The sequence below is a fragment of the Cetorhinus maximus genome, chromosome 14 (genome assembly GCF_964194155.1).
Source record: "Cetorhinus maximus chromosome 14, sCetMax3.hap1.1, whole genome shotgun sequence".
NCBI lineage: Eukaryota > Metazoa > Chordata > Chondrichthyes > Lamniformes > Cetorhinidae > Cetorhinus > Cetorhinus maximus.
The window spans coordinates 38,556,642-38,579,581 of NC_135892.1; the positions used below are offsets into that span (position 1 = coordinate 38,556,642).

At 42.6% G+C, this 22,940-nt stretch overlaps 1 protein-coding gene across 4 annotated transcripts in view; it reads left to right on the top strand.

The window, feature by feature from the left end:
- tulp4a (TUB like protein 4a) overlaps window positions 1–22,940 on the top strand; it is a 408,102-nt gene that overhangs the window by 128,860 nt on the left and 256,302 nt on the right. For all 4 annotated transcript variants that reach the window (XM_078556828.1, XM_078556825.1, XM_078556826.1 and 1 more), the window contains 2 exons: window positions 1,458–1,638; window positions 15,439–15,573. In XM_078556828.1, the coding sequence (XP_078412954.1) occupies window positions 1,494–1,638; window positions 15,439–15,573 (280 nt within the window). In that variant the 5' untranslated portion in view covers window positions 1,458–1,493. The remainder of the gene's footprint in view (window positions 1–1,457; window positions 1,639–15,438; window positions 15,574–22,940) is intronic.

Below are 22,940 nucleotides of genomic sequence, written 5' to 3' on the forward strand. Positions count from 1 at the left end.
TGGGCCAGAATTTTCCCGTCAGTGATTTGGGGGTGGGGCCCGCTCGCCGATGGGAAAATGACGCGGGATGAGGTTGGGAGGAACCCCCGACGTCATCCCGCCCCATTTAAATATTCAGGAAGGCAGGCGGACAGCGAAATCAGCTGTCCGCCCGCCAACCTGTCAATGGCCAATTGAGGCCATTGACAGGATAATTAACCCAATTAAAGGCCCTGCCTGTCCAACCTTAAGAGCCCCAGGCAGTAGAAAAAACATGAAACCTCATCCACTGGCGAGATGAGGTTTCATGTCCGTTTTAAAAATCTTTAATAAACTTTATGTCATATTTATTAACATGTCCCATCTCGTGTGACATTGTCACATGAGGGGGACATGTTAATAATGTTTTATTTTTCTAATTCTGAGGTTTTTTAAACTGTCACCAATCTCCCTGAGACAGCACTTAGTTTCAGGGAGCAGTGCGCTCTTTCGCACTTTGACAGTTGGAGCATTCCACCCCCTGCAAAAGAAGCGCTCCCTGTTGGGCAGCCCACTGGGTGGGCCTTAATTGGCTCGCCCACTCAAAATGGCGGCAGGGCCTGTTTTGGTGGCAGAGCTCGGCTTGCCGCCCGCCGCCCGCCGCCGAGCTGGTGGGGCCCGCCCACCCATTGAGGGCTAAATTCTGCCCCTGATGTATAGCTAGACTAAAATGAGACTTTATAATTGAAATATATCTATATTATATATATATCTATATCAGTATATATCTATCTTATATCTCTCTCTCCCTCTCTTCCTCATTTTCAACATTTCTTTTGCATAGAACAATGAATGCTCATTGCTGTGTTAAATGAGTTAACTTAGTTACCGATTCTCATTGTATGAGATTTAAAAATTAAGCTTAGTAGAGAGGAGAGTAGCAGTAAACTTGTGGCTGGCAGCAGGCAATTAGTTTAATTTTTTTAATGTTATTTGTAAAAAGAAATGACCAAAGATCAAGTGGATTTAATTTGTGACACAAAGTTGGCAATTATTTTTGTTTTAAAATCTATTTAATGTCATTTTAACTGAAGGATATTTGTAGTTAATGGCTTCAGGAAAGAACACAGGATATTCTGTGGTGGAGCCAGTGAGACCAGACAGTGATTTGCAAAAGAAGCAAATATGATTGAGAAATATCTTTTTCACACAGTGAGTGGTTCGGGTCTGGAATGCACTGCATGGAAGTGCGGTGGAGGCAGGTTCAGTCAAGGCATTCAAGAGGGCATTAGATGATTATTTGAATAGAAGCAGTGTGCAGGGTTATGGAGAAAAGGCAGGAGAATGGCACTGAGTCATAGTACTCATTTGGAGAGCAAGTGCAGACACGATGGGCCAAATGGCCACCTCCTGCACTGTAACAATTCTGTTATTCTGTGACGACAAAAACCTCTGGCCCTTTTGGTATTTTGCTGTCCATTTTTTGTATCTTTTTGTAGGTGCTATTTGGTACAGCTGATGGACAAGTGATAGTGATGGACTGCCATGGACGTATGCTGGCTCATGTATTACTTCATGAATCTGATGGTATCCTGGGAATGTCTTGGAATTATCCTAGTTTTCTTGTGGAGGACAGTAGCGAGAGTGACACAGACTCTGATGATTACTCACCACCACAAGGTATCTATTCACGTATCTATGTTATAACGCTTCTGGTTGGGAAATTATAGAAATAAAACCCTTGTGGTTACTAAATATTGTACTAGCATTGTAAGTATGTAATTGCTTTGGCCCAGTATTTGCACTGTATTTGTCCCAGCCTTCTCCATTTTCATCTCTGGGTATATCCTGTCCCACTGGCAGGACAGATCCCTTAGTGCCGGAACAGTGATATACTGTCAAGAGAGTGTGGCCCTGGGATTCCTCAGCGTTCATTCCAGACTCCATGAGGTTTCATGGCATCTGGTCAAACCTGGGCAAGGAAAACTCCTGCTATTACTGTCTTCTACCCTCCCTCAGCTGACAAATCAGTGTTTCTCCTTGTTTATCACCACTTGGAAGAAGCACTGAGTAGCAAGGGCACAGAATCTACTCTGCTAAGTGACCTTCAATATCTATCACCAAGAGTGACTTATAGCACCTATTGACCGAGCTGGCCAAGTCCTGAAGGGCATACCTGCCAGATTGGAATTGCAGCAGGTGGTGAGAGAGCCAAAATGAGGGAAACACCTATTTGACTTCGTTCTCATCCTTTACCTGCTGCAGATTCAAGACAATATTGGTAAGAGTGAGCACTGCACAGTCCTTGTGAGATCAAGTCTCATCTTCACTCTGAGGGCAACCTCCATTGTGTTGTGTGCCACTACCACCATGTTAAATAGGATAGACTCAGGATAGATCTAGCAAGTCAAAACTGGGCATCCATGAGACACTGGGCCATTAGCAACAGCAGAATTATATTCAACCACAGTGTGTAACCCCATAGTCTAACATATCACTCTCATTAATATTAATCACCTATCTAGAGGACCAACTCTAGTTCAGTAAGGAGTTTAGGAGAGTATGCCAGGAACAGCACCAGGCATAATTAAAAATGGGATGCTAACTTGGTGAAGCTACAGCACAGAACTACCCGCTAAACAGCAATATGTAGTAGATAGAGCTAAGTGATCCCATAGCTTATGGATCAGATCAAAACTCTGCATCCTGCCACATCCAGTCATGAATGGTGGTGAACAATTAAACAACTAAATGGAGGAGGAGACTCCAGAAATATCTAGATCCTCAATGATGTAGGTGCCCATCACATCATTGCAAAAGACAAGTCTGAAGCATTTATAATCATATTCAGCCAGAAGTGCTGTGGACCCATCTCAGGCTTCTCTTGAGGCCCCCTATCATCATAGATGCTAGTCTTCAAGCAATTCATTTCACTGCATGAAATATCAAGAAATGGCTGAAGGCAATGGATATAGCAAAGGTTATGGGCTCAAACAACACCCTGGCTGTAGTACTGAAGTATTTGGCTTCAAATCTAGATGTGCCCTTAGCCAAGCTCCAATACAGCTACACCACTGGTATTTACCACAATGCAGAAAATTGCCCAAGATTGCCCTGCCCACAAAAAGCAGGATAAATCCAAGCCAGCTAATTACCACCCCCCAGCCATCCAAATCTTCAGCAAAGTGATGGAAGGTGTGATCGACATTGCTATCGAGTGTCACTTACTCAGCAACAGCCTGCTTGCCTGTGCTTAGATGAGGTTTTTCCAGGGCTGTTCAACTCCAGACCTCATTATAGCCTTGGCCCAAACATGGACAAAAGAGCTGAATTCCAGAGATGATGTGAGAGTGATGGCCACTGTCATCAAGGCAGCATTTGACTGAATGTAGCATCACGAAGCCCTAGCAAAATTGAAGACAGAGGGAATCAGCAGAATAACTCTCAAATGGTTGGAGTCTTATCTATTAGAAAGGAAGATGATTGTGGTTGTTTAAGACCACATGTAGACCAGGCCATGTAAGGACGGGAGATTTTCTTCCCTAAAGGGACATTCAGGCATAGTGTCCTAGGCTCAACTGTTGTCAGCTGCTCCATCGCAAGGTCAGAAGTGAGGAAGTTGGCCACCAATTATATTTCGCAATTCTTCAGACATTGAAGCAGCCAGTGCCTGCATGCAGCAAGACCTGGACAGTATTCAGGCTTGGGCTGATAAAAGGCTAATAACACACTGTGATAATGACCATCTCTAACAGGAGAGAATCTAATTATCTTCCCATGACATTCAGTAGGAGTAGGCCATTCAGCTCCTTGAACCTGTTTTTTTTAGTGTTCATGGGATGTGGGCGTCGCTGAATAGACCAGCATTTATTGCCCATCCCTAATTGCCCTTGTTCAGAGCTGATAGAACTGAGTGGCTTGCTAGGCCATTTCAGAGGGCATCGAAGAGTCATTGCTGTGGGTCTGGAGTCACATGTAGGCCAGACCATGCAAGGTCGGCAGATTTTCTTCCCTAAAGGGACATAAGTGAACCAGATTTTTACGACAATCGGCAATGGTTTTCATAAGACTTTTAATTTCAGATTTTTATTGGATTCATATTTAATCATCTGCAGTGGTGGGATTCAAACCCGGGTCCCCAGAGGATTACCCTGTGCTTCTGGAATACTGGCCCAGTGAGAATAACACTCTGCCACCGCCTCCTCTGCCATTCAGTTAGATCATAGCTGATCGTCTACCTCAACACCATTTTCCCACACTATCCCCATATCACTTGATGTCATTAGTCTCTAGAAATCTATAGATCTCTGTCTTGAACATTCTCAATGACTGAGCTTCCACAGCCTTCTGGGGTAGAGCATTTCAAAGATTCACTACTCTTGAGTGAACAGATTCCTCTTCAGCTCAGTCCTAAGTGGCTTGCCCCTTATTCTGAGACTATGTCCCTTGGTTCTAGACCACCACCCACCCAACCCCACCCAAGCCAGAGGAAACAGCCTTCATGCATCTACCCTATCTAGCCCCTTAAGAATTTTGTAAGTTTCAATAAGATCACACCTCATTCTTCTAAACTCTAGAGAATACAGGTCCAGCCTCCTCAATATCTCTTCATAAGACAGTCCCGCCATCCCAGGAATTAGTCTGGTGAAACTCCCTCTATGACAAATATATCCTTCCTTGGGGACCAAAAGTGCACAATACTCCAGATGCAGTCTAACCAAGCTTCTATACAATTGAAGCAAGACACCTTTACTCCTATACTCAAATCCCCTTATGATAAAGGCCAACCAAGTTGTTTGCTGCACCTGCATGTTAGCTTTCAGTGACTTATGAACGAGGACACCCAGGTTCCTTTGGACATCAACGCTTCCCATGTAGGCCTATTAGCCTGATGACAGCAGTAGGGAAAATACTGGAATCTATTATTAAGGATGCAATAACTGGACACTTAGAAAATAATGATCTGATTGGGCAAAGTTGACATGGACTTATGAGAAGGAAATCATGTTTGACAAACCTGTTAAGAGTTTTTTGAAAATGTTACTAGCAGAATAGATAAGGGGATCCAGTGGATGCGGTGTATTTGGATTTTCAGAAGGCTTTCAATAAGGTTCCACATGGGTTAGTAAACAAAATTAGAGCGCATGCGATGGGGGTAATATACTGGCATGGATTGAGGATTGGTTAATGGATAGAAAACAGAGAATAGGAATAAACAGGTAATTCTCAGGTTGGCAGGCTGTGACTAGTAAGGCCCCATATCAATCAATATTTGGGCCCAAGTTGTTCACAATCTATATCAATGATTTGGATATGGGAACCAAATGTAATATTTCTAAGTTTGCGGAATACACAAAACTAGATGGGAATGTGTGTTCCGAGGATGATGCAAAATTGCTTCAAGGGGATTTGGACATGCCTAAAGAGTGGACAAGAACATAGTAGATGGAATAAGTGTGGATAACTGAGAGGTTATCCACTTCAGTAAGCGGAACAGAGATTCAGAATATTTCTTAAATGGTGAGTGTTTCATGGTTGTCATCAGACTTTTATTTTCAGATTTTTATTGGATTCAGATTTAATCATCTGCAGTGATGGGATTTGAACCCAAGTCCCAAGAGGATTACCCTGCTCTATAGTTCCCGATTCTCTCTCCCTCCTTTCTTAAATAGCAGGGTTACAACTTCAACTTTCCAAAGTGCAGGCACCATTCCAAAATCTATAGAATTTTGAAAGATGACCACCAATGCATCCACTATCTCCAGAGCCAACCTCCTTCAGCACCCTGGGATGTTCATCATTGGGTCACTGGGATTGATCAACTTTCAGTCCCATTAATTTATCCAGTGCTACTTTTTCACAAACATTAATTTCTTTCACTTCCACATTCCCACTAGTCCCTTGGTTCTATATTATTTCTGAGAAGATTTTTTTGTATCTTCCTCCATGAAGACAGACAATATAGTAATTACTTAGCTTCGCTGCCATTTCCCTGTTCCAGAATCACAGAATCTCTCAGTGCAGAAGAGGTGCTTCGGCCCATCGAGTCTGCACCAATGTGTGAGAAACACCTGACCTACCTACCTAATCCCATTTACCAGCACTTGGCCCATAGCCTTGAATGTTATGACGTGCCAAGTGCTTATCCAGGTACTTTTTAAAGGATGCGAGGCAACCCGCCTCCACCTCCCTCCCAGGCAGTGCATTCCAGACCGTCACCACTCTCTGGGTAAAAAGGTTTTTCCTCACATCCCCCCCAAACCTCTTGCCCCTCACCTTGAACTTGTGTCCCCTCGTGACCGACCCTTCAACTAAGGGGAACAGCTGTTCCCTATCCAGTCTGGCAGCATCGGCGGAGAAGAAATCAGTTAACGTTTTGAGCCTTCATGGCCCTTCGGCAGAAGGGCCATGAAGGCTCGAAACGTTAACTGATTTCTTCTCCGCCGATGCTGCCAGACTTGCTGAGTTTTTCCAGGTAATTCTGTTTTTGTTTTGGATTTCCAGCATCCGCAGTAGCTTTTAGCTTTTTGTTCCCTATCCACCCTGTCCATGCCCCTCATAATCTTGTACACCTCGATCAGGTCGTTCCTCAGTCTTCTCTGCTCCAACGGAAACTACCCAAGTCGATCCAACTTCTCTTCATAACTTAAATGTTTCACCCCAGGCAACATCCTGGTGAATCTCCTCTGCACCCCCACCAGTGCAATCACATCCTTCCTATAATGTGATGACCAGAACTGCACACAGTACTCCAGCTGTGGCCTCACTAAGGTTCTATACAACAACAACATGACCTCCCTACTTTTGTAATCTATGCCTCAATTGATAAAGGCACGTGTCCCATATGCCTTTTTCACCACCCTACTAACATGCCCCTCCGCCTTCAAAGATCTAAGGACACACACGTCAAAGTCCCTTTGTTCCTCAGAACTTCTTAGTGTCATGCCGTTCATTGAATTCTTCCTTGTATCACCTCACACTTTCTAGGGTTAAATCCCATCTGCCACTTATCTGCCCATTTGACCATCCCGTCTATATCTTCCTGTAGCCCAAGGCACTCAACCTTACTGTTAACCACCCGGCCAATCTTTGTGTCATCCGCAAACTTACTAATCCTAGCCCCCACATGGTCATCTATGTTGTTTATATAAATGACAAATAATAGGGGACCCAGCACAGATTCCTGTGGTACGCCACTGGACATGAGCTTCCAGTCACTAAAGCATCCTTCTGTTAGCACCCTCTGTCTCCGACAACTAAGCCAATTTTGAATCCACCTTATCAAATTACCCTGTATCCCATGTGCATTTGCCTTCTTTATAAGTCTCCTATGTGGGACCTTGTCAAAGGCTTTACTGAAATCCATATAAACTACATCAACTGCACTACCCTCATCTACATGTCTGGTCACCTCTTCAAAAAATTCATCAAATTTGTTAGGCATGACCATCCCCTGACATTTAAATTCCCCTGTCTCTGCCTGTAACATTTGCCTTTGTTAATCTTTTCCTTTTTACATACCTTTTGAAGATTTACAGCCTGTTTATATGTTCTTGCTAGTTAATATTCAAATTCTATTCTCCCTTATCAGTTTCTTGATCCTCCTTGCTGAATTCTAAAATGCTGCCAATCCTCAGGCTTACTACCCTTTTTGGCAACTTTAAAAGCTTCCTCCTTTGATCTAATACAATCTTTAACTTCCTTTGTTAGCCACGGTTGACTCACTTTTCCTTTTGGGTTTTGGGCCTTAAAGGAATGTATATTCGTTGCAAACCATGTTGCAATCCACCACAGGCAACTTGGTCTTCTCACCTTCATAGTTTCCTTTGTTTAGATTTAAGACCCTAGTTTTGGATTGAACTACATTGCGTGGAGCCTTTCCTGCGCCTCTTGCGGAGGAGGTTGTCGGGATTGGTTCTGCGCGGGCCGGGCATCGGGGTGGTCCTTTCGGCATACGCCGATGACATGCTCCTAATGTTTAATGACCCGGCTGACCTGCGGAGGATGCGCGAGTGCCAGGAGGTCTACTCTGCGGCTTCTTCTGCCAGGATCAACTGGGAGAAATGTCCTGGACTCCTGGTCGGCCCGTGGCAGATGGATCCCCTACCCGAGGAGCTCAGGCCTTTGACCTGGAGCAGGACCAGCATCCTCTACCTGGGGGTCCATCTCTGCCCTGCCGAGGAATCCTGGCTGGCCAACTGGCAGGAACTGGAGACGAAAGTCACCGCTCGCCTGCGGCGCTGGACAGGACTGCTCCGAGTGCTGTCTTACCGGGGTCGAGTTCTCGTCATAAACCAGCTGATCGCCGCCATGTTGTGGTATCGGCTGGTCACTTTGACCCCTCACCCGGACTTTGTCGTAAAAATCCAGAGAATGCTAGTCGACTTCTTCTGGGACAAAAGATTGCACTGGGTCGCTGCTGAGGTTCTGAGTCTCCCGCTTAGGGAGGGTGGTCAGGCGCTAGTGTGCCTACGCATGCAGGTGGCGACTTTCCGTCTTCAGACCCTGCAGCGATACCTTTACGTCGAGCCTCCTCCGAGATGGTGTGCCCTGGCGACATATTTCTTCCGCCAGGTGCACGGCCTGAATTATGACATGCAGCTCCTGTTTATAGAGCAGAGGGGCCTCGGTGGCTCCTTCCAGGTGTTGCCCGTCTTTTACCAGGACCTGATCAAAGTCTGGAACGTGGTCGCCTCGCGACGCAGCTCTCCCCCGTCAGGAGTAGCGGCTATCGTCAGAGAGCCGCTGCTCAGGAATCCGCCCCTCCGTTCCTTTCAGTGGCTGGCGGAGAGGAGGGCTGTGGCTGCCGGGGTGATCAGGATCGGGGACGTGCTGGGTGGCGGAGGACTGGGCTGGATGCTCCTTTTGGCGCGCCGCACGTCAGTGAGTGTCCAGGTCGCAGCCGATGCCATCCAAGACCTAAGAACGGTCGTGCTTGGACCCGAAGTCATTTTAGGTCTCGAGGTGCCCCAGGTGCGCGGTGATCTTCCGGCTGAACGTTCCCCTGTTCGGACAGAATTCCACATTGGCCCCAAGCCCTGAACCCTCCCTCGGGTGCCGGTGCCCCGCAATAATATGAGCCGCCTCGGGGACATGCCCTCCGTGCCATTTGGCACGATGCGGAGGGGTTTTCTGTACAGACTGCTGCTGCACACCTTCCATTTTCTCGCTCTGGCGTGCCTTGTTGCCGTCTGGCGGCGGAGGCCCCCGATGGGAGGCCCTCTACGGAGGTGTTCTCCCTCTTTCTATCGGGGACCTGGGTTGGAGGGTGTTGCATGCAGCAGTCCCCTATAATCGTAAAATGTGTAGGTTCACGGACTCCCAAGACACCTGCTCTTCTTGCGGTCTTGTGGAGTCCGTGGACCACGTGTATATAGGGTGTCTTAGGCTGCACTCCCTTTTTAGTTATTTAAAAAACCTTTTGTTGTTGTTTTGTTTGCACTTCAGTCCCACGCTCCTGATCTACGGACACCCGGTGTGGAAGGTGGTCGGGAAGGAGGAGGACCTCCTTGTGAACGTGCTCCTGGGCTTGGCCAGGTTGGCCATTAACAAGTCCAGGCAGTGGGCGATCGAGGGGGGAGTCCCGCCCGATTGTTTGTCCCTCTTCCGCGGCTACGTTCGTGGCCGGGTGTCCCTGGAGAGGGAGCACGCGGTGTCTGCCGGCACCATCGAGGCCTTCCGTGCCCGGTGGGCACCGCGGGGACTGGGGTGGTTTGTTGACCCCTTTAATCACATTTTGGTTTAATGTTTGTAAGTTTCCTTTAAACTTTGTCCTTGGTTTTACAGCTGACCTGACTTAGGGGCTGTGCCTGATTTATCCCTTATTGTGTTAATTTAGTTTATTGTTTTGACTCGAAAAGAGTTACATTGTTTTCAAATCTAATCTAAAAGTCTTTCATATTATGGTCACTCTTCCTTAAAAGTTCTTTTGCAACAAGATTATTAGTTTGTCCTTTCTAGTTGCATAATAGTAAATCTAAAGTAGCCTATTCCCGAGTTGGTTTCTCAACATACTGCTCAAGTAAACTATCTTGTACACATTTGAGGAATTTGCCCTCCACAGCATTAGTACTTAGTAGATTTACACAATCTATATGTAGATCGAAGTCATCCATGATTACTGTATTACACGTGTTATATGTACCTTTAATTTCCTGATTTATACCATGTCCTGCATCGCCACTATTGTTTGGTGGCCTATAAACAACCCTTACCAATGTTTGCTGTCCCTTGCTGTTTCTTAGCTCCACCCAAGCAGATTCTACATCTTGTTCTTCCGACCTTAGGTCCTACCTCACTAATAAATCAATATCATCCCTTATTATCTGCGCGACCCCACCTTCTTTTCCTTTTTGCCCGTCATTCCTAAATGTCGAATACCCTTGAATATTTAGTTCCCAGCTTTGGTCACTCTGTAGTCATGTCCCCGTAAAGGCAATTAGATTATACCTGTCTATTTGTGCCATCAATTGATCTACCTTGTTGTCAATGCGATGTGCATTTAGATAGGATGCTTTTAATTCTGCTTTTTTAACATTATTCCATAGCTTCACTCTATTTGATGCTGGTATTTGTTTCTGCCGTCTACATTTTTAAAAATTCATAAATAGGATGTGGGCATCACTGGCTGCCCCAGCATTTATTGCCCATCCCTAATTGCCCTTGAGAAGATGGTGGTGAGCTGACTTCTTGAACTGCTGCAGTCCATGTGGTGTAGGTACACCCACAGTGCTGTTCGGGAGGGAGTTCCAGGATTTTGACCCGGTAACAGTGAAGGAACGGTGATCTCTGTCCAAGTCAGGATGGTGAGTGGCTTGGAGGGGAACTTCCAGTTGGTGGTGTTCCCATGTAACTGCTGCCCTTGCCCTTCTAGATGGTAGTGGTCGTTGGTTTGTAAGGTGCTGCCTAAGGAGCCTTGGTGAGTTTTTGCAGTACATCTTGTAGATGGTACACACTGCTGCCACTGTTCATCGGTGGTGGAGGGAGTGAATGTTTGTGGAAGGGTGCCAATCAAGCAGGCTGCTTTGCCCTGGATGGCATCAAGCTTCTTGTGTGCTGTTGGAGCTGCACTCATCCAGGCAAGTGGAGAGTATTCCATCACACTTGGGACTTGTGCCTTGTAGGTGGTAGACAGGTTTTGGGGAGTCAGGAGATGAGTCACTTGCTGCAGGATTCTGAGCCTCTGACTTGCTCTTGTAGTCACAGTATTGATGTGGCTATTCCAATTTAGTTTCTGGACAATGGTAACCCTCAGGATGTTGATAGTGGGGGATTCGGCGATGGTAATGCCATTGTCAAGGGGCAATGGCTAGATTCTCTCTTGTTGGAGATGATTATTGCCTGGCACTTGTGTAGCGTGAGTGTTACTTGCCACTTGTTAGCCCAAGCCTGGAAATTGCCTAGGTCTTGCTGCATTTGAACATGGTCTGCTTCAGTATCTGAGTTGCGAATGGTGCTGAACATTGTGCAACCGTCAGCAAACATCTCCACTTCTGACCTTATGATGGAAGGAAGACCATTGATGAAGCAACTGACAATGGCTAGGCCTAGGACGCTACCCTGAGGAACTCCTGCAGTAATGTCCTGCAACTGAGATGATTTGCCTCCAACAAGCGCAACCATCTTCCTTTGTCCTAGGTAGACTCCAATCAGTGAAGAGCTTTCCCCCGATTCCCATTGACTCCAGCTTTGCTAGGGCTTCTTGGTGCCATACTTGGTCAAATGCTGCCTTGATATCAAGTGCAGCCACTCTCACCTCACCTGTGGAGTTCAGCTCCTTTGTCCATGTTTGAACCAAGGCTGTAATGAGGTCAGAAGCTGAGTGATCATGGCGGAACCCAAACTGAGCGTCAGTGAGCAGGTTATTGCTAAGCAAGTGCCGCTTGATGCCACTGTTTATGACCCCTTCCATCCCTTTACTGATGATAGAGAGTAGACTGATGGGGTGGAAATTGGCCGGATTGGATTTGACTTGCTTTTTGTGTACAGGCAATTTTCCACATGGCTGAGTAGATGCCAGTGTTGTAGCTGTACTGGAACAGCTTGGCTAGGGGTGCGGCAAGTTCTGAAGCACAAGTCTTCAGTACTATTACTTTTCACTTTCCATTACCAGCTTTGTTTTTCTCCTATTTGAATTCCCTCTCGGGTTCCCATTCCCAGTTGATAGCATTACCAGCACTGAATCCCCGAGCAGCAACATCCTGGTGGTCATCACTGACTAGTAACAACAGGACCAGCCATATAAATACTGTGTCTACAAGTGCAGATTAGAGTGCAGATTAGAGGCTTGGAATTCTGCAGTGAGTAAATCGCCTCCTGGCTCCCCAAAGCCTGTCATCCATCTAGAAGGCACAAGCCAGGATTGTGATGGAATACTTCCCACTTGCCAAGTGAGTGCAGCTCCAACTACTATCAAGATGCTCGATACCACCCAAAACAAAGCAGCCCGTTTCATTGCACCCTATCCACCACCTTAAACAATCATTTCCTCTATCACCGATGCACAGTGACAACAGTGCATACCAACAAGATGCACTGCAGGAACTTGCTCGTGTGTACCAATTAGCAGGAACTTCGACAGCATCTTCCAAACCTGGAATCTCGACCAGCTAGAAGAACAAGGGCAGCAGAGGAATGAGGATATCACCGCCTGAAAGTTCCCCTCCAAGTCACATATCATCCTAACTTGGAACTATATCGCTGTTCCTTCACTGTTGCTGGGTCAATATCCTGGAACTCTCTCCCCTAACAGCATTGTAGGTGTACCTATATCAGAGACTGCAGCAGTATAAGAAAGCAGCTCACCACCACCTTTTCAGTGGCAATTTTTGAAATACTGGTCTTGCCAGCTTACAATGCAAGAATGAATAGAAAACATTTTTGATCCTGGTGTAAATAACTGAAAGAGTAAAAGGTCTTGTCAAATAATGAACAGTGGCAAATCTGGAAAAAGACAACTTTTTTTGAGGGTTTGGTGTCTTGTCATAATGCTAAGAATTCTAATAAGCGCAATTAGTATTTGGAGCCAAAATAAAGGGGGCACCGTCTTCATTGAAATGTGCTTGGGAAACCTTTTCTTTGAAGTAAGCCAAAGAGGCATGCACCATTTTCATTGTAATGACATTTAAAAGTGACACAGCATGACTTTTGTTACGGTTGTCATTTCAGCATGTGTGGCAAAATTTTCTTTGTCTGCGAACAACTTTTCATGTAATGTTACTTCTTCAATCTTTAGTCTCTGTACTGATTTTCAGTTATGTGGCAGTTAGTTATTGCTTGAGGGGGATGGTCATGATAATTTAGATGGTACATTGATGGAGATATTAAACGGCTTCCCATGTTTGTATAGTCTAAAAAAGTAAGTTAACCAACAGAATGTATTTCAGATGGCTAAATGCAACTCTGGCTAGCTGACTACTTTAAATCCTAGTCATCCCTCTGCTTTGCCTCAAATTGGGGTATCTTGCTCCTTCATGTTCTGAGACTTAGTAAGGCTCAAAGTTGATTCGAATAGGCCAAATAACTACAGTTGTGTGCTGTCTTGCAAATTGAGAGTTTATGCTAGAAGATTTAAACTTGTTCTTTTGTTTTGCTGTTGTCATCCTGTATGCATACATATCTGTAATGGCAGTTACACTGATCAATCTATAATTGGCCATTTTGTATTTATACCCTCTTTGGACTCACCCATAAGCAGAAATTGTTTCTTTGCATCTACCCTTTTAGAACCTGCTCAAGTCTTCTTAATGAGACATGGCCTGCTCAATCTGTCCTTGGGATTCCATCCCCTCAATTCTGGTAACATCCCTGTAATTTTTTTCACCACTTTGTACTATGGAGACCTGGACTGCACACAATACTGTGGTTGGTCTATTTTGTATAAATTTAACATATCCTGCTCACATTTCCTAAGCTATAAAATTAAAGATTCACCTTGTTTTTTTACCAAAGTATGGTGAGCTTTTTGGAAAGTTTTGTCTGGCCCACTGAGCAAAGGCACAGACAGCCCTGTGTAATTCGAGGCCTATTCCACGCAGCAAAAGGATTGATTATCATTGTGCTGGTTTTGCTGATTGTATATGTGTGTGTTCTATCCCATCATCTAAATTGTTAATGCATACAGTGAATATTTGAGGCCTTAACACAGTTCCACATAGGACACTGCTTGGCACACAATGCCAATTATGCCAACTGCCCATTATCCCTACCCTCTGCTGCCACTCAGCCAATTTTCTAACCAGGTCAATAATTTGCCTCCGATTTCGTGAGCTGTAACTTCAGCTACCAGTCTCTTTATCACATATCTTCAGGAGTGCAAATAAATAACATCCCCCCGTCCACTCCTTTAGTCACCTCTTCAAAAAATTCAGTCAGTTTCGTCAAGTATGATCTACCTTTACAAATCCATGTTGGCTCTCTTGTCTGCTTCTTTCAAGGTATTCAGTCATTCTCTCCTTAGTTATAGACTCTAGCAATTTCCTGGTAACAGGCATTAAGCTAGCTGCTCTATAATTCCTTGGTTTGTCTCCCTCGCCCTTCTTAAATATTAGAGTGATTAGAGCAACTTTCCAATCTAAAGAAATGTTTCCTGAATTGAGAGAAGTTTGGAAAATTATAGTTATGGCATCTGCAATGTTTTAATCTATTTCCTTTAAAACCCTGGAATGGAAGCTCGTGGGAATTTGTTACTCTCTTGATAGCCATTTTTTTTTCATTACTGCTCTTTTGTTTTCATTAATTTTAGTAAGTCCTTGTCCCTGATTAAGTATTAATTCCTTTAGGAATTTTGACATGCTGACCTTTTCTCCACTGTAAATATTTGATGCAAAGTAATTATTCAGCATGTCTGTCATTTGCTTATTTTCATTGACAACATCACTATTATCAGTTTTCAAAGGGCCCACTTAACTCCTGGCTACTCTTCCTAATGTAATTGTAAATCTTTTTGTTTTGATCTTGAGAAGAAAAGTGCAAGGGATATTATGTTTCCTTTTTGTAGCTCTTTGTCACCTTTTGCTGTTTCTTTCCCATTTGCCAGGATCTATGCTAATTTTTGCATATTTGTAATCTTTTAGTTTATTTTGTAGAACTATGGCCTCTTATTGGGTATAAGCTGATTTTATATCACATTAAATTATTTTTGAGCATCCCCCGCTGACATGCAATTTTAACCATTAACAGATTTTCCCGGTTTACAATCAACAGTATCTGACTCCTTTCAGTTAATTTCTTCATTGTTTACAGAGCGTAATGATCAAAAATAATTTTATGCACCTATATTTGTGGTTATTTTTAAACTAAGTACTTTGTTTTAAATTCCGATTCCTATTTAAATCTATTAAGGTGGTCAACTAATTTAAAATAGTCTCAACAACTGGCATTTTGAGTGATTGATACAAAAATGGCTCTTGCGTTCAGAAATTAATCTGCATTTAACTAGGCCTTGAAAACGTAAGTTATGGCTGTGTATTTTTGTTACAGATGGCCCACCAGTATACCCTTTACCAATTCAGAACAGCAAGCCGCTGCTGACTGTTAGCTTCACATCTGGGGATATTAGCATGATGAACAACTATGATGATTTATCACCCACTATTATCCACTCAGGTTTAAAAGGTGAGAAATACAGTTTCAAAATATTTTTAAAATGTGAGATGATAGCTTGGTATGTTCATCAAAAAGTATTTAAGCTTTTTTTCACTTGCACAATAACATGACAGAGATTTCATTTAATTCCTTTGTAATTAAGATGATGCAGCACTGTTTTCCCTCTCCAAATAAATAGGCTTCAAAGGTACATTCATGAGATATTACCCTTTCCGACTCTCAAATCTATATATAATATATAGGCATAATGAGTTTTCAGAAAGGGGCAATATTCCGAACTGAGATTAAGGGGAGACTAGAAGATCAAAGTGAATTCTCCAAACCATTCTAGTGTCCTTTCCTAAACCTAGTTTAGACATCATTTGAAGTTAGGACCAAATCACACCAGCATGATGAATAAAGAAAAAGGGTGTAGGGAAAATCTTTGGAATGTCTGTGGTGCGGATTCTGTGGTGTAAAAGATGTTCCTACCTAGTGCAAGTACAAGAAAACAAGAAAAAGGAGCAGGAGTAAACCATAAGTACTGCCAGGCCTGCTCCGCCATTCAGTATGATCATGGCTGATCTTGGATTTCAACTCCACTCTCCCGCCCACTCCCCATATCTGTTTATTTCCTAAGAGAATGTCTATCCCACCCTTAAATGTATTCAACTGTGGAGCATCTAGAATCCTCAGGGGCAGAGTGTTCCAAAGATTCAGAACCCTTTGAGTGAAGTAATTCCTCCTCATCCCAGTCCCCTTATCCCGGGATTGTGCATCTATGTTTAGATTCCCCGACCAGCAGAAACGATCTCTCAGCATCTACCCTATCAAGGCCCTTCAGAATCTTGTGTGTTTCAATGAGATTGCCTCTCATTCTTCTAAACTTCAGAGACTATAAGCCCAATTTACATAATCTCTCATCACAGGGCAACCCCCTCATCCCAGAGACCAATTTAGTGAACCTTTGCTGTACTGCCTCCAATGCATTTATATCCTTGTTTAAATATCGAAACCAAAACTGCTCACAGTATTCCTGATATGGTCTCACCAAAGCCCTGTACAATTGTAGCAAGACTTTATTCCTGTACTCCAAACCCCTTGCAATAAGGGCAAACATGCCATTTGCCTTCTTTTTTGCTTACTGTACATGCATGCTAGCATTCTGTGTTCTTTGTATGAATAGACCCAAGTCTCTCTGAATATCAGCATTTACAAGTTTCACGCCTTTTAGAAAAGTATTCTGCTTTTCTATTCTTGCGACCAAAGCGAATAACTTAACACTTGCCCATATTATACTCCATCTGCCATTTGCTGCTCACTCACTTCAACCTGTCTATCTTTCTTTGCAGCCTGTCAGTTTCTTCCCCACAGCTTACCTTTCCACCTCTCTTTGTATTGTCATCAAACTTAGGTACTTTACTCTCTGTCTCTTCATCTAAGTCATTAGTATAGATTGTAAACAATTGAGGCCCCAACACTGATCCTTGCGGCACTCCACTAGTCACAGTCTCCCAATTTAAAATACCCCGTTTATGCCCATTCTTTGCTTTATGTCTGTTAACTAAGTCTCTGTCCATGCTAATATATTATCCCCAGCTCCATAAGCTCTTATCTTACCTATTAATCTTTTGTGTGGCATCTTATCAAATTTAGAAATCCAGGTATACTATATTCATTGGCTCCCCTTTATCTACCCCACTAGTTTCATCCTCCGAAAACTAATACATTTTTGTCAAACAGGATTTCTCTTTTGCAAAATCACGTTGACTTGTTCTAATCATACTATACTTTTCTATGTGCATTATTAAGACGCCCTTTTTCCTCAACGACTGATGTTAGGCTAACTGGTCTGTAGTTCCCTGCTTTCTCTCCCTCCTTTCTTGAATAGCAGAGCTACATTTGTCAACTTCGAACATGATGGGATTGTTCCCGAATCTAAGGAATTTTGGAAAATCATAGCTAGCGCATCCACCATCTCTGCAACTATCTCTTTCACAATCCTAGGGTTTAGGCCATCAGGTCCCAGGGATTTGTTGGATTTTAGTCCCTTAAGTTTCTCCAATACTCTGCTTATTTTCTCTGCTTGTATTAATTACCTTAATTTCCTCATTCCTTCTGTCTCCTGGGTTACCCTCTATTTCTGGTATGCGACTTGTATCCTCTACTTTGAAGACAGACACAAAATATTTGTTCAATCCCTCTACAATTTCCTGATTCCCCAAGATAAGTTTTGCTGTCTCTGCTATAAGGGACTAATGTTTACTTTAGCTACTCTTTTCCTTTTTGTATATGTTATGGCAGGTGGATGGTAAATGTCAAGCTGCCCAAATCCCAGAGCAGCTTGAAGCAGCTGCCACAACTATTTGCAATTCATATTTATTTCGAGATGCGGGCTTTGAATTCAATAAAAAGGTCACCAAGTCTTATAGGTTTCTTACAAGACTAAATTAAACCTTTATTAATAGAATAAATGATTTTAAGCACATACATAGATCTACAAATTACTACTATCATTACTTCTAAATCCCCTAATTAATCTAAACCCCTGTTACCTCTCCGTTAAGTCAACAGTGAGACGCATAGATTTTAAAAGACCCAGGCAAAGTAGCACACAATACCCTGAAAAGTTGAATTGAAAGTGAGTTTTTCTCTGCTTCAGTTCCTTGTAGACAGCAGCTTGAGGCTTAGATGCTGGAGGCTTTTCACACTTGTGTTAGATCTTAGATCTAAGGGAATGCCTGCCCTTACACATAACCTTCGCTCCTTTATACATATTTTCCCCTTTGAATGTAAATTCCCATTGTTTCACTATGCCTTTGGACTTTACCTCTCTAACAATAAAATCTATCATAGTACCAATTTTACCAGTAATCTTTGGGAAAAATAAACACACTGTTTCTTAACTTCTCCTGGCTAGGTGTAACATTTTACTCCCTCTTTTGAATTCAAGCTAGTCTGGTTTATTTAAAAATGCACATGTTTCCTTTACATCTTATGTTCCAAAACTTCCGCCGTGTTTATCTACTTAACATTTCATATATCAAAACCTTCAGACCATCTGCCTTCAATTCAATTAAGTCCCCCACACACACACACACAGACCCCACTATTGCTCTACTTTACAATAAATTCCAATATCTTCCTGACATTCCCCTCCTTATTAAACAGTGAGCCGTCATAATTTAAAAAGACAGCTTCATTTTCTGAACCCATCTTACATTACCTCCTATACTTATTGCACTATTACATTACCAGATGCATGCATGAACATAATATATATGCAAACCCTTGGCGTCAGCAGACATCATTCCAGTGCAATGTCCAGGTTTTAAATTTCCAATTTTCCCTTTCAGCTTCAAACGCTTGACAATGTATCTGCAATCAGATTTTCTCATCCCGCCACGTGTATAATCTGTAGATTAAATGGTTGCAGTAATAAACTCCATCTGAATAGCCTTGCACTTTTGCCTCAAAATTTGTCCAGAAACGTTAAAGGATTGTGTTCTGTATAAACAGTTGTTTCTGATGAATTGTTGGCAACATAAATTTCAAAATGCTGCAATGCTAACACCAACCCCAAAGTTTCCTTTTTGATTGTTGAATATCTTCTCTGTTGTACATTCAACTTCTGTGAAAAATACCCTCAGTTTTTTAATTCCAGTGTCATCTTCTTATAACAGTACGGCCCCAATGCCTATATCGCTTGCGTCAATGGCCAATTTAAATTGCTTGGCATAATTGGGTACTGCCAAAACTGATGTTTAGTAATACAGTTTTCAAACCAACAAATGCCTTCTCACACTCCAGCGTCCATTGAAACTTCTTGTTCTTTTTTAATAGTTCAGTCAATGGAGTAACCACATTGCTACAATTTGGTACAAATTTCCGATAAAACCCTCTCATGCCCAGAAATCTCAAAACTTCTTGTTTTGTTGTAGGCACAGGGAAATCCACGATAGCCTTGACTTTCATATCTCTCGGAGCCACCTTACCATGTCTAATGGTATGACCTAGATACATAACTTGTGCTTTTGCAAATTCACTTTTATCCAAGTTCACCACCAAATTAGCTTCTTGTAATCGAGTAAATAATTCTTCCAGATGTAGTAAATGCTCCTCCCACATCTGACTGAAAACTATCAAGTCATCAATATAAACAGCACAATTGCCCAGACCTGCAACTACTTTGTTTGTCAGTCTTTGAAATGTTGAAGGTGCATTTTTCATACCAAATGGCATGACTTGAAACTGATATAGTTCATTTGGCATCACGAAAGCCGATATCTCCTTTTCTCTCTCTGATAAAAGTACTTGCGAATATCCTTTTAGCAAGTCAATCTTTGTGATAAATTTTGATTGCCCCACTTTCTCAATATAATCTTCCAACTGTGGTATAGAATATGAACCCGCTTTTGTCACCGTATTCATCTTTCGATAGTCTGCACACAGTCTTTGTGTTTCATCCGGTTTCAGTACCAGCACAAAAGGCGAAATCCAGTTACTGCAACTAGACTCAATTATATCATTTTGAAGCATGAATTCAATTTCTTTCTGTACTTGTGATAACTCTGCCGGAATTAATCTATAAGGATGTTACCTTATTGAAGATGAAACTTCATGTATAGCTAAATTTGTCCTTCCCAGCTTATTCCCACAAATATCTTTGTGTGACCGCAATGGCTTCCACAAACCATTTTGACACTTGTCTGGAAGGTAACTCAATATCACATTTACATTTTCAAGTACCCCCTCATTATCCAGTTGGAAGAAAATCAATTTCAGAATCCTGCATTTCTACCTCTTTCTCATTATCTACCACCACTAATACCTCCTTTTGGTCCTCTTCCCTGTCAAAATACTTTTTAAGCATATTTACATGATATACCCTCTGCTTCTTTCTTCTATCTGGAGTATTTATTAAATAATTTACTTCACTCAGTCTCCTTTCAATCCTGTAAGGCCCACTAAACCTTGCCTTTAATGAATCACCCAGTACTGTTAAACCCAAAACTAGCACTTTCTCCCCAGCAACAAAGCTACGAGCTATAGCTTTCCTGTCTGTCTTCACTTTCATCACTTGCTGTGATACTTTTAAATGTTCCCTAGCTAACTCGCATGCTTTGTCCAACCTCTCTCTGAAGCTTGATACATAATCCAGGAGAGTAGTTTCTGAATTTTGACCCACCAGTTTCTCATGAATCCATTTCAGTGGCCCCCTTACCTGATGACCATAAAGTAGTTCAAAAGGACCAAAACCAGTCAATGCATTAGGAGCGTCCCTAATAGCAAATAACAAGAATTAAATTCCCCTTTCCCAATCTTGTGGATAATAGTGACTATACGCCCTTTAAAGTTTGATGCCATCTTTTCCAAAGCCCCTTGTGGCTCAGGGTGGTAAGCTGTTGACTCCAGCTATTTTATTCCCAAACTGTTCATTACTTCCTTAAACAGCTGTGACATGAAATTTGAACCCTGATCTGATTGCATTTCTTTAGGTAAACCATATCTTGTAAAAAAATTAGTCAACTCTTCCACAATTTTCTTTGTTGTAATATCTTTCAAAAGTATTGCTTCTGGAAACCTGGTAGATACATCCATTATTGTCAGTAAGTACTGATTTCCACTTTTAGTCTTAGGGAGGGGCCTCGCACAATCAATCATGACCCTAGTATAAGGTTCTTCAAATGCTGGAATGGGAATTAAAGGTGCCGGCTTAATCATGAATTGTCTCGCCCACGTAAAATGGCGGCACGGAGCCGATCGCGGGCAGCGATTGTGCCCGGGTCTGCGCCTGCTCCTGCTCCACTCCCCCGCCAGCCAGGAAATTTTGCCCATAGACACAGACCCCCGCTATTACTCTACTTCACAATAAGTTCTAATATCTTGCTAACAGTATGCTTAGAAATATAAAAACAAATTGTAAGAGTATGTCTGTTTACTCTCTCATTGTAGTTTTTCCCTTTTTATCAACTTCTTGGTGGCTATTTGCTGGTTTCTAAAAAGCTCCTACTCCTCAGATTTGCAACACTATAAGCCATTGTTTCAATCCAATACTATTCTTAACTTCCTGATTGAGCCACAGATGGGTCTTTCTTGCTGAGTTTTTGTTTTTCAATGGAATGTATTTTTGTTGAACATTTTGAATTTTTTTTTGAATACTGATGGATGTGGAGAGGATGTTTCCTATTGTGGGATAATCTAGAGCTAGGGGTCCCCCATTTAAGACAGAGATCAGAATTTCTTTTTTCTCCTGAGGGTAGTGAAAATTTGGAACTCTCTTCCTTAAAAGGTGGTGGAAGCAGAGTCTTTGAATATTTCTAAGATGGAGGCAGATAGATCCTTGATAAACAAGGGGATGAAATGTAATTGGGGGTAGACGAGAAGTTACAATCAGAGTAACCATGATGAAAGTGAATGCCGGAGCAGGCTCAAGGGGCCGAGTGGCCTTCTCATGCTCCTAATTTGTATTTTCGTATACCGTTGATCTATTTACCTTATCAACCTTAGCCACTTGCCCTCTCATACCTATATAATTGACTTTATCTTTAAAATTCAAAAGGGAGAATGAGGAGTTGAAGGAAATTAGTATAAGTAAGAAAGTTTTATTAGAGAAATTAATGGGACCGAAAGTTGATAAGTCCCTGGAACCTGATATTCTGCATCCCAGTGTGTTGAGAGGTTGCTATAGAGGTAGTGGATGCATTGGTGATCATTTTCCAACTTTCTGTAGATTCTGGAATGGTTCCTGAAGATTGGAAGGTAGCAAATGTCACCCCACTATTTAAGAAGGGAGGGAGAGAGATAACAGGGAACTACAGACCTGTTAGCCTTACATCAGTGGTAGGGAAAACGCTAGAATTTATTATAAATGATGTGATAAATGGATACTTGGATAATTATGGATAATCAATCTATGATTGGGCATAGTCAGCATGGATTGCGAATGGGAAATTATGTTTGATGAACTTGTTGGAGTTTTTTGAGGATGTTACTAACAAAATTGATAAAGGAGAGTCGATGGACGTAGTATACTTGGATTTTCCGAAGGCTTTTGATCAAGTCCCCCACGGGAGATTGATTAGCAAAATAAAAGCACATGGGTTAGGAGGCAATATACTGCGTGGATTAAGGAATGGCTAACAGGCATAAAACAGAGAGTAGGAATAAAGGGTCATTCTCTCGGCTGTGACTAGTGGGGTACCACAAGGATCAGTACTTGGGCCCCAGCTGTTCACAATATATCAATGATGTGGATGTGGGGACCAAATATAATACTTCCAAGCTCGCGGATGATATAAAGCTAGGTGGGGATGTGTGTTGTAAGGAACATGTAAAGCAGTTACAGGAGGATTTAGACAGACTTAGTGAGTGGGCAAGAACATGGCAGATGGAAT